Raw genomic sequence first — 12950 nt, forward strand, 5'->3', positions numbered from 1 at the left:
TTAGTAACAGGATACTTCAGGGCAGTTTTCCAGGTAAAATCACAAAGCCATAGGGATGTATGAGTTTTTTCTTCATTGGTAATTTAATATCTGTCTATTCAGACCCAAATTAGTGGAACACTTTCATTATCCAGATATATAAATAAAATAGAAAGTGCTAGTTAGTGTACCATTACTGTAGAGAAATACTGCATGTAGTTTTAAAAAATGTTCATTCTCAGACCTTGTTAGCTTAATCCAGAGAAAGGCAGAAACAAGTTCATTATATCTAGGAGAATTTTATTTCAATTCAGTAACGAGAATCCAAGGTCATCCATTGTTTGTAATTTGCTCTGTAATACTGCCATGGCATATGTGCCAAATCGAGATTTCCTCCAGAAGAATCCATGCCGAGTTATTGATTCAATAGGAGAATTTTCTCTCACGTACAGCATTCTCCAACTTTGAGGCACGCTAAAAACAAGATGTCAAATGATTATCCACTTAATGTTCTTGGACTGGTGCTTAAAGTGAATATAGGTTTGTATATACACGGAGTATTTTTTACTCTCCCAAGTGAAAGAAGCACACAGTTGTCTCTAATCCTAATGAACGTTGTTCTAACTTTTTTTTTTTTTCCCATATCAAACAGATTTGCAATCCTTAGTATCCCTTTGTTGTTAATGATGAAATTACTCAAATGACTCTGGCATTGGAATAAAACCAGAAAACTGACTGGCCAAATGACTAGTGTGGCTGTTCTTTTTAAAAGAACTTTTTCTTATTTTATATTTCAGGTGATATTTGAATCTGTCTCTTTGAAAGGACATCCAGGGTACATTGCTGTGGATGAAGTCAGAGTTCTCGCCCATCCATGCAGTGAGCACTCTTTGTTTTTGTAACTGTATCAATGTGTTATATACCGGTCTTGACAGCGTAAAGGAGGGATGTACTAAACTTGATCAGCACTAAAATGTCTTTTGTATCCCACTGAGACACCTAAAGACAATCAGCTTTGCATAAACACAGAACTCTGCAAGTTGTGCAAAAGGGAAAACTGTGCTCAGTCTATAGTTAGCACCCGGACATCTGTGGAAGGCCCTCTTCATCTCTTGTTATGAACATAAAGAACATAAAGCTGGTTGTTTTATTATTTCTGAAAATCACATTGCTGTAGAAAACAATCTTAAAAGCTTCTGATAATATCCTGTGTGGTTAACTTAAGAAAAGAATAAACAAACAAACAGTTTCAGAATTTCCTTGATAAAGGACATATCCCAAAGGCCTGTCTCTCTCAACAAACGTTAAACCCACTCTGCTCCTCTGTAAAGATATTAAAAACAAATTGCATTCAGACAATACACTTGCACAGGAGTAGAAACTAATGCAGGTTCATTAAGCTGTTCAAAAATATTAGTGCCGCGTTTCTTCTATTTCAGCCATAATAATCAGCTTAGATTTATTCATTTATTTATTTCCTATTTAAAGAAATCTTGAGCTTCAGTCTTTGAGTCTGAACTTGTTTGGTTTCTCAATGCATCTACACTGTGGCTTGAGGACTTGGTGTGTCTATATTGGCTATGTAATATACAGTTTCTTCTGAAGTTGTTTTGATTATTTTTTTAATAGCCCCTCTCACTTGCTCATAGTTTCTTTAAGACAGTGGTAGCTGCTCACAAAAAAACATGGATCATATCGATGGAGTGATATCAGCTGGTTTTCTTGCAATAAGAATTTCCAAGAACAGCTGCCGTTCAATGTGATAGACATGGTTCTGCTCAAGTTTAACAGGACATTTCTGATAACTGCAGTATGGTTAATTGCTGTTTAACTAAATTATATTTATATTTACCATGTGCTCATTGCTCAGGCCTTTGGGTGCATTTACTTCATTAAGAAATACTTACAGTCTGTATTAGCCAGATGTTGCTGATAATGGCAGCATCCAAGGAAATCCCCCAAACGGTCTGCGTGCATTCCATGCATGCTGGGTGATGGCCGATCCCTGTACTGGGAAAGAGGCCACCGAACAAACTGGGGCAAAACCTAGACAAGAAAGTTACAAGATTAAAAAAAAAAGAGATGGGATGCTGTGTTACATCCCTGCTTAATCAAGTATTTAAACTGATTTTAAATCCATTTCTCCAAGTATATGGAGGTCCCTCTTTCAAATTGTGTCCCAGGTGACTCAAAACTGCAATGATTCGAATGGTTAACTGTTCCGTTTTGAATCGGCAGCCTACAGAACTGCAAGTTATTGGCCGTCTTTGTAATTGCTTGTCCTGTCAGATCCCCAGCGTTGCTTTGCTGTTGGGCAATGACAACTGCCAGGGTAAACGTCATTGGAGTGTGTTCCATTGACTTGTACAGGCTTTGCCCCACATATTCATTTTACAACTGTTATAACTCAAAATACAGGGACCACAAAGCTGCTGATGACCCTGGAGGTTACTGAAATTATTGGTGTTATTTCTTCATTTCTGCCTTACCTTTGTAGATGACAGTATAGCAGACAAACCTAAGTATCAGCAAAACCACAGTGAAATGTTCCTAATGACACAGTAATGGAGAAAAATAACTGGCTTGCTGGTGTTGCCTTTTTTTTTTTTTTTTTTGTCCCTCGAAGAAATGCACTGGAGTATCAATTCTCATTATGCCACGTGTGCATGAGCACGTGCAATCACAGTGCAGCCCTGTGCTCCAGAGGGCAGTGGACAGGGCGCGTGGGGCCGGTGTGACTGCGCTCACCCAGGCTGCGCCGCTTCGTATGTGGAGCTGGCTTACGTCTGCCCACCTTAGACTGCAGGCAGAAATTACTAGTATTAGCCCACAAATATCATGTAGTAAATTCTGACTGTCACCCAGAGGTAGTTTTCCAGTAAAATTTGATGCAAATTACTGATCCCCAGAAAGCACGATGGTACAGAGTCGCTATCTTTCAGGAGCTGTCAGCAAACCGAGAGTGTGGTGAATGGGATACAGAGGCTAGATAAAAACATTTGGCAGAGTGTATGGGCATGTGTTGTCTGTTCAAGTGTCTACAGCAGAGAAATACTTGTACATCAAGCTTCATGCACACACAGATGCAGATGCCCACCCCACATCCCTTTGGATTTATTTGATTCCAGTAGAAAAAGATGGGTTGGTCTGTCCTCTGAAATGAAGTATTTCACCGGTGTCTAACTGAATTAAAAATGTAAAGACCAAGTTGAAAACTTCTGACTTTTAGAGTCTTACAAGGCTGTTTAGTGTGTCCTACTAAAAGTTTTCAAATGGTGCGCAAACTTTCTTCTGGGGCCCAGCAAGAACTAAGTTAATTTGAAAGTGTCAGATTCACTACTGTAATCTTTTTTATTTTCTTGTACGCTAACTTAGAGGTAAATGAGCCTGGTATTTAGTCAAAAAGATAATCCTCTGATCTAGTTCCTCTGTGAACAAATGTGATGTCTGCATTTTAATAGTAGTTTAATATTGAATTAATACTGAATTTAGTATCAACAAAACACTGATATCAGTGATCTTAACCTAATACAGTGATACAATATTGTCTTTTATATATTTCATTTAATATCTGATTTCATATTAATGACACGTTCTTATCCTAAAGGTCTAAGATGTATTCGATAGTCAATAAAATAAAAGGGAAAAAATACCCTTGTGAAAATTCAGTTTGACTCAGTCATGCTTGACAAGCTCAGAAGCATTTGATTTTTTTTTGACCTTTTTAGAAACACAATTTTCTGAAGAAATTACTCAATTACTTTTTATAGCAAACAGTAAGAAATTGTGCTGATGACCGTGAACTTGTGTTGCGATTTGATCGAAGTGTCTGTTTTTAGATGTGCCAGAGCTCTGTATGATCCCTCAGGCCATCCTCTGTCAGATCGATCACCCACCTGGCTCTGCAGCGAATGGTTAAATACTGAGGCACAGCTTTATTTTGCAAAATCAGTTTGTCACGGATAGGCACTAATGCTTTGCTGAGTGTTTATGTCTCTGTTGGTGTAACACAGTCAAGTACTGCCTTGCTCTACCCTTGCAATACTTTGCATCTTTTGTTAGGAAAAGCACCCCATTTCCTACGACTTCAGAACGTGGAGGTTAACGTGGGGCAGAATGCGACGTTCCAGTGCATCGCTGGGGGGAAGTGGTCCCAGCACGACAAACTGTGGCTCCAGGTAATGTGCTGCTTCTGTTGGTTTGGGGTGTTTTTTTGGTTTGGTTTAGTTTTGGTTTGCGCTTTTTTTTTAATGGTGGATTTTTTTTTTTTTGTTGGTTGGTTTGTTGGTTCGATTTTGGTTTGTTTGCTCTTTCAAGTGAATAAAGTAGGTAGGGGCAGTCTGGGTGGTGGGGCAAAATCTTTTCATCAGGAACCTATGAGAACAGCCTTAAACTGTTTCTAGGTGAGAGTTTAAGATGACAAAGTACAAGATAATGATACAGAAGATGGAAAAAATGGCCAGTGATGTTCAAAATTTTAGTTTCAAATAAATGTCCATGTACCTGTAAGGACTCAGTTGTAAAACAGAAGAGGCAGAACAGGTGAAATAGCCCTTCCCGTCTGCTTTATTAGGCAGTCGTCTTTCCTGTCACCCTCCAAAAATGTCCTCAGCCCAGAGTCAGTGAGAGTGTTAAGAAGGAAACCTACTCTAAGGTCTGAGATTACTACCTGGATGGTGAAAACAGGCAAAACCAGTTTGTACCCACTGTTTTTCTTCCTCCCAGTTTTCTTTGGCTGCCTTGATAGCAGCCTGTACCTTTTAGTCACTCATGAAAAGGCCAGAAGATTCCCTCTCTTAATGTCTATATTCTCATCCTGCTGGCTGGACTTGAAAGACTGGGTTGTGCTACTCAGGTGGGTGTCATAACAACCTTAAGGACTCATTTGCTGTTCTAAAGTTAGAAACGGAATATATATCACACTGAATATATGGAATGTGTGTTTCCCGTTGAAGGACAAAATTATTTCTTCTGCCCTTTGAAGTGCTCTGATACATTCTCTAAAATGGAAATATTTAATGAAAATAGCCTTCGAAACACCCCAAAAACTGATTACTGGAAAACAGCAAAACAGCAGTGTGTTTTCCTTTGAAACTCTCAATAAACTCAACCAATTGAGCAAGTTCAGGTGTTTATCCTGTGGAGACGTTTTATTACTAACTAATTCTTCATCTGTTGCTTTTCCAGTTGGGAAGATGTGGTCTGGCATTGATAGAGAGGTTTATTGAGGAATGTTGGACATGTAAGGATGTCTCCCTATCCAACCGATTTCTGTAAATTGGTCCAGAATCAAAGTTTTACATCTAAAAATGCCAAGTTTATAAAATTTGTTCATTTGTAGCATTTTCCCAGGTCTACACAAACCATTCAGGTTTATTTTCATATCCTAGCTGGGCCTCTAAATATTCTGTGTAAAATTGCACAGCCAGAGATGTCAGTCTCTAGCCTTTTCAGTAAATATAACACATCAAATGCCCAAGTATGTTTTAGAAATCAAATAGAAGTGAAAACCTAAATATATGTGCAAGAATTTTTAAGCCCTTAAATTTCAGTTCATACAACCCTGTAAATTTTTCAAGGGTATGGCTAGCAGTCCTCTCTTGAAAATGGGTGCTTGTATAAGATCTAGCCTAGTGATGTGAACATGAAGGTCTGAGCAATGTTAAGAAGTATAGCAGAGAATGAATTACACGTGAATGTATGATACCTGTGTCTTCATAACTTGCATTATTTTTGTCTGCCTTTACAGCAGTGGAATGGAAGGGACACAGCATTAATGGTCACTCGAGTGGTCAACCATAGACGTTTTTCTGCTACTGTCAGTGTAGCTGACACCTCTCAACGCAGTATCAGCAAGTACCGATGTGTCATTCGTTCAGATGGTGGCTCTGGAGTTTCAAATTATGCGGAATTAATAGTGAAAGGTAGGTTGCATTAAAACAGCGAGTTTATTCAAGATGGGTATTTCCTCGCAGATGGCAGCTATTTACAAAGCTTGACATCATATTGGACTTTCTTCTTTCAGTCATATTGAACTTAAGTAAGAAAAAATTGTAGAACTGGCATGAATTTCAGTCATTTTCTTAAATGTTTGAACCAAAACTTTGTCTGGATACAGCCCTCTTCATGAGGTTTTGTAGTAATGCGTGATGGCTATGGGTACTTTCACTGTAGTCAGCTAAACAGTTTGGTTGTCAGCTTCATCTGCCTTTCTTTACAGTATTTTATAAGGCATAAATAATCTTGTGATGGAGCATTGCATGTCACAAGAGTCTGCTCAGGGCTGCTGGGAGTAAATGACGGGATTGATTCTGCCGATGTCCTGAAGTACGCAGTAGTAACATCAGTAGTTCTTGAAGGATGCTGGGGTTTTAGCCTGCTATTTTCTTTGACTCAAGAGCTGATACTGTGCCTGACACATGCAAGGTGTATCTTAATCTTGCCTTCATGAGGCATGCAGTGGAGCGCTATTTACTGCACTGCCTTTTTTTGTGTGTTGGTTGTTTTTATAAATTATTACTTATTTATTTACCCATTTACTTATTTGTTCATTTATTTATTTATTTATTTTAACGTACCCTGATCTGCACTGCAGGGATCCTCACCGACTCCTAGGTAGAGAGATCAGAAGGTGGCAAAGTTGCTCCTGAGACATTCTGTGTTTGGGATGGGGGTGAAGTGAGGTGGAAGGAATTTGAGGTATGGGTCTGCTCACAGAATGTAATTGTGTTGATTTAAATGTTTCACTTTTCTGTGAAAATGGGGGGCTGCTGTAGAAAAGAGATCACTTTTTTCTGCTATACTACAGTCTGCCAACGTACTCTGTCCTTTGATCACTACACTGATGCCTTTACAATGCCTTAAATATAGCGTTGCATGGTGCAGATATTCAGACTATACAGTTTGGGAAGAGAACGCTCCTAGTAGATGCCAAGTGCTTTTAATTCCCACTCAGTGATCTTGCATCTTGTTCAAATCTGGAGGAATTAATTCATGATTAAAATGGAATTGAGTTGCCAAGAGTAGCATATCTAGTACTGTACCATAGCTAAATAGAGGGAAGGCAATCTTCCAGAGCAACCAAACACCAGAATATGCAAAGTTGAGTAGGTGCCTGATGCTTTCATGTTTATTGATTGAAGAAAGTTAAAAATAGAAGGATAAGTTATAAACATAAATGGTTGGATGTCCACCAAGAGAGACATTGATAGATTCATTGCTGGATTACTCAGGCAGACAACAAGGTAGAAAAAAATTTTAGCAGAGTAATATTGTTTAGGGGAAGGTGTGCTCCTCTGCTCCGTGTTCCTGTTTAGGGAGCAGGTAAGGTCAAGTGCTTCATTTGAGGTTAGTTTGATGCAGCACTGTGAGATGCTGAGATTGCATGGATGAGTGCTTCCAAACAGTCTGACTAATTTTAGTGTGGATAATAGCAAATTTGTAATGCGTGCACACAGGCTGAAATGAAGGCAAATTGGAATTGTTTAATTCTGAAGAGACGTTTATTGAATTGCAATAATGTACTTGGGCATACATTAAATTAGTCTGTAATTGAAGTTTTGCTCAATTGATAGTCCTGCCCCTAAACCCACTAAATCCAAGCTAATACTCTGCTTCTCATATGCTTTCTCTTGATCAGCTGAACATAAAATCATAAAGGATTTCTTGCAACAAAGCTTAAGGTTTAGAAGTGTATCTGTGTATCTTTTTAATGTAAAGATCTGTTTGCTTCCCTATGCGTAAGATGTTTTATTGTACTATTGAGAAAGGAAAAAGTAATTTATGTTTCTTAATATTGAATTATAGTATTTGGTAGAAGGAGAGAGAGAGGTTTTGCTTTGAAATACATGTACTTCTACACCCTGAATTGGAATAATAGATATCTATTTCAGCAAATAAAATGATCAATGGAATTAGACATGCACCACCTTCTGCCGCCCACCCCTCAAGTCCTCCCCTTGTCTATGTGGACATCTTTACTAAGAACAGTGTATTATTGTAATGCAATTACTGGAAATTTTACACAAAAGATCATAACTTTATTAGTTTCGAAGTATTAAAGCGTATTTAGTGGCAGGGGCTACCTTTGTAGTACTGTGAAAATGCTTTTATGTAGGCAGCTATTTGCTGTATATGCTAATACTTTTCAGAGTTCTGACTCTGTTGCAAGGCTTGTATAAATGACAATACATTTATTCTTCTCTTTGCACTCTAGAATCATAATAGTCAAGCTAAAGAAACCTATCATTTCCATCTGTACACCTTACCATCCTTTGGTGCTCCAGTGGAAATAGCTCTTCTCTCTTTCTTATCTCTCACTGTTGCACATGTAGTAATTTAATACAATTTTGTACAGGGCAGTTTTCAAAAAAACCCAGAGATTCTACATCTTGCTATGCTGATCACATATGAATGGAATGCTTGCCTGTAATTTTCTTTTAAGTAAAAACTGTGTGGCGATTACTCATTTTCTTAAGTGAATGTAGGTTTTGCTTGTGTAAAGATTGTTTAAAATACTGTGGAAATTGGCTGGAATCTTATAATTTAAGGTCTGTATCAATGATAGTGGCCTTGCAGGACACCTGTCGTATTATGTGAGGTTGTGAGTAACATCTCTGTGTGTGTATGGAGGTTTGTTTGCATCTGTTGTTTTTTTTTCCTGATCCCTTTCAGATATTCTGGATGCTTAAATTAATTACTCAATATGTGGTGGGGATCCATGGAGAGCTGATAAAGAAGGAATATTACAGCATCTGTAACCTATTTTTCGCGAGCCAATTTTTCTGAGATTTTGACTCTCCAGGAAGTCCATCAAAATTATGTTGTTGCTACCTGATGCAAATTCTCTTAAGGCTCATACGTTTTCTTAGAGGGGGTCTGTTCTGATACTGCCGGCGTAGGAGAACTTAACAAAGCCTCTCTACGGACCTCCAAGGGTATGTTCTAGTTCTCTTCAGTTTTCTCTTAGTTGATTTCCAAAGTAGTTCCTTAGTCAACACAGATGAAAACCAGTCTGTCTCTTAACCGAGTGGCTTTCTGTCATCCTTGTAATATTTGGGACAGCTTACCTTTTATCAGTCACTCTTTTCTTGAGGTTTTTAGATGCGAGAAGCCGATGCCTTTGGTGATCGGGGGAGAGGTGATTTCTTTTTTTGGAGTTGCTTACTATTTTTCTTTAGGTCTTTTCTGGTGTGATGCTTGTGTCACTAATTGCACCATCTATTTATTAATTCACCAGGTACGCAGTGGAAACTGCTCTAGGGATCTGAGTCTTTTCCTAGTAAGTAGACACTGGAATTTTTAAAAAAAACACAACAACAAACAAACAAAACCAACCACAACAAAAAAACCAAAACCACAAAACAAAAAACCAAACCAAACCCAAACCAAAAACGCCACAAAAGCCCACAACAACCCCCCCATCAAGTTATCAAGTAGAGATACTTAAGTGTGAAAAGCATGCTGAATAATTAGACATTTAAATCTATGTATTTAAGCTTCTCCCATATTAAATATGCTGTGCAAATTCCAGATTCACAATTATAAGGCAGACTCATCAAAATACAGGTATTTTGACTATCTCAGTATTTATTATTGGAGCTGTGTCCAGAATAGTTTCAGGTAATTATTAAACAGCAAGAAGTCCTCTTAGTAGAAAGAGCTTTCTGGAACTTTAAAGTAGTAAGATATAACACCAGCTCCGTTCTACAGCTGGGCCTGATCTTGCACTGGAGCTGGCCCTAGAAATGCCACCATCAGGCCCTCGGTAGGTTGCCTTGAATAAAACAAGTGCAGTGAGGTGTGAGAATGTGTAACAGGGTGTTCCATGTGTGCTCTAGGGTACAGCTTGTTCCTTGGATGAAAATATAATTGCCTTCAATGTAATTGTTCAGGATGCTCACAAACTCTAAAGTCTTTCACTTCAGATAAAGCAATTAATTACTAAGAGAAGTGGTGGGTCTGAAAAAGATTCTTTAAATTTTTTTTTTTGTTGGTTTGTTGGTTTTTTTAAAAATATATTTTCATGCCTCTTGCATAGAAAGTTCTGTACCCCAGGATATTAATGCCAAATGTACTCATTAAAACTAACATAATATTCTTGGTATCACGGGGTGATTTAACTACTGTTTCTATGGTGGTACTCAAGTCCATCCCCATGTTTCAGTCGGGAGGCTGGGGGAGTTGGTATGAAGATTAGACAGTGTGCTGCAAGTATCCTCGTGTGCTGTCAGGATGGCTGGAAGACCAAGTCCATCCCCTCCTTTGGAAGCATTTAGGAGATAAGCTCAGCTGTGGTATATGTGTGGTTTAGATTTTACTGTTAAAAAAGTATTTTGTCTCGTATGCATTCATAAGTTCAGATAGGAATTTTCATGCCTTCCAGCTACTTATCAGACTCATTCAGATTGCAGAAGTTGCTGGGTAGGTTTGAATTCATCTGCCTGTGTAATGTACATTAATCAGGGTCCTCGAAGTTATCACCTTGCGAACAAGAGAAAGTCTCTCGCTGGTGCTGCCAGCAGTATCGGTAGAGCTGTGATAATGAGGGTCGCCCTCAGGCTGTGTGCTATCTCTTTCTCTATTTTTTCCAGTTTACACAAGTAGATTCAGTCTGCAGAATTTGCATGTAGCATACCATGAGAAGCATAGATTTGATAAAGCATGTAATGATGTTGCTCTTTTGAACATGAAGCTGGCACAGAATGAGTTTTGTGTGTGTGTGTGCATGCAAACCATTTCTGAAGGTTATGCTGCCTTTGAAATTACTGCACAGGGGTGAATGGCTTCATGATCGTAGGGTGCCTGAAAAAGCCACTTACATGCCTTTATTTCTTTGTAGTCACAGTGGTGTAAGGAATGTAATACTCCTTCCTTGGTGTTCGCATCTGGCTGGTAATTACTTGAACTTGTCATAGCTCTGTTTAATCGTCTTGTTTGGTGTAGTCCAATAGCAGTTGCTTTAACTCCGTTTTAATCATTAAGTGGATGTGTGGTGAGAAGAGGGGAGGCAAAGAGATTACAGACTCTCACCGAGAGCTTTAACTCCACTTTCTCTTTCAGTGCATGGGAGAGGTGTGAAGGCAAAGCCATTGTTTCATAGAAATTAGGAGTTAGTGTGAATGATTTGTGTCCTTCCAAAAGGAAACATTTCCTTCTCCTTATGTATAACCTCCAAATTGGAACTTGGAAATGAAGCCATTTCCTTGAGAACTGATTAATGTATGCTTTATATACAGGATCCAATTTTTAGAATTGCACTGAGTGCTACGTGGACTTGCAATCATGTTTCAGCATGCATATTCCTTCTTTCTTACTTTATATTAGTCAACAGGGTATACATTATAATAAGTGTATCCAGAAAGAATATAAAGCTAGAGCTGGGTTACAAAGAAGGTTCATAAACTAATGGTGTATTGACAATTCAGTCAATATTTCCCCCCATTTTTTAATATCTCTTTCTTCATCAGCCTTTCTATTTCTGTGTAAAACAAGCAGGGATTGCTGTCTTAAACTTTGTCCTGATTGTAGCCACCTGGGAAATGATAACAGCTTTCCTATCACACCTCCGAGTTAGGTTTCAGGAATTTCATGGAGGATGATTGGCGTGTGGTGTTTGTGGGGTTTTGTCTTCGGGTTTTTGTTTGCTTTTTTTTTCCCAAGGCAAATATAAATTCAAAACTTCTGGCCTTATTCTGACTGAAATTTTACCTGAGACAGGTACAGGGGTAGGCATGGGATGAACTTGCTTGGATTTGTTTGTAAGGTATATATTTCCAAGTATGATGTAGCTGCTGATGTGTAAAGGTCTTGATTAAATACAAGATATAAATGCAATAATAAATGGAGAAAGAATAAGGAATAATCTTTTTGAAGCAGAAGGAGTTTGAGTGGTTACAATCCTGTTAAATGCTTTTAATTCAAGAGAAGTCTCTTGAGGTATCATCTGTTGCCATACTTGGATGTTGGTGAACAGTCTGGTATGACTTAGGCGTACTTGGACACTTGCGAGAGAATTATTGGCTATGAGCTGTTATACTTTTCAGAACAAAATATTAACTTCTGTTACAGCAGAAAAAAACAACCTAACAAAGTAGTGCTTTGCTTCATATGAAATGCAGGCAAGATGCATCAGATTTCTTAGTATGAAAGGGTGATCAGTGATATGAGATTCTCGAAGAATAAAGCAGCAAAACGAAGTGTATTTACCATAGTGAGGCCCATAGATCCCATCTGTATAGGAGAACCAAATTAATTTTCAGTGAAGGGAATAGAGTGTTTCTGTATATGCAAATGCTTCAGACCATGTGATTATTGGAACTTGTGAAAATTCTGCAGTGCTAGACACAGTGTAAGAAGCATTCCTGCTGTTCTGTTTCAGAAATGCAGTAGTAATTGCAGCTAATAGGCTTTCTGCAAAGGTATTGTATTTGTTGTAGGGCTGGTGAAGCAAGAAGCTCAAAATCACCTGTGGAAAGGACAACTTATATCCTGAGCAAGGTACTAATGAACTCCCCAGCCATCTTTGCCTTGCTTTAAGCTTTACTCTTTGTTGGTAGCCTACTGTAAATCGGCTGAGTGCGTGGTTGGGTTTCTTAGGATGTGTGAAATGTGCACCCAGCTTTTATTTCTATTGTGTTAACAAAATTTTCAAAGCTAGATATTAACCAGTTAAAAGCAATTTGCTGGTTCCTTACCTTACGTTGATTTATTTTACTTGGCTTTTTTTCCCTTTGTACATCTTGAACCAGCTTTTTTGATTGCATTGGGGTCTTATCCTTTCTTAAGCAATCTCTCTTGTACTCAGCCTTCTTACAGACTTGCAGGTCTGTGTGTTAGACACACCCTTCTACCTCCTTTTCTTTCAGCAGAACGCTGCATACGCTGCGACCGATGGACTCTATGGGTAGTTGTTAATCTGCTCTGCTGGATTTGGAGGTTGGCATTTACAAGCTGAAGCTCTAATCCTCAGG

At 38.5% G+C, this 12950-nt stretch overlaps 1 protein-coding gene across 4 annotated transcripts in view; it reads left to right on the forward strand.

Annotated features, from left to right (window-relative positions):
* Positions 1-12950, forward strand: part of PTPRT (protein tyrosine phosphatase receptor type T) — a 467104-nt gene that overhangs the window by 186105 nt on the left and 268049 nt on the right. For all 4 annotated transcript variants that reach the window (XM_080405963.1, XM_080405961.1, XM_080405964.1 and 1 more), the window contains exons 4-6: positions 777-858; positions 4042-4157; positions 5729-5903. In XM_080405963.1, coding sequence (XP_080262089.1) covers positions 777-858; positions 4042-4157; positions 5729-5903 — 373 coding nt within the window. The remainder of the gene's footprint in view (positions 1-776; positions 859-4041; positions 4158-5728; positions 5904-12950) is intronic.

This window comes from Falco punctatus (assembly GCF_963210335.1).
Source record: "Falco punctatus genome assembly, chromosome: 10".
NCBI classification, from domain to species: Eukaryota; Metazoa; Chordata; class Aves; order Falconiformes; family Falconidae; genus Falco; species Falco punctatus.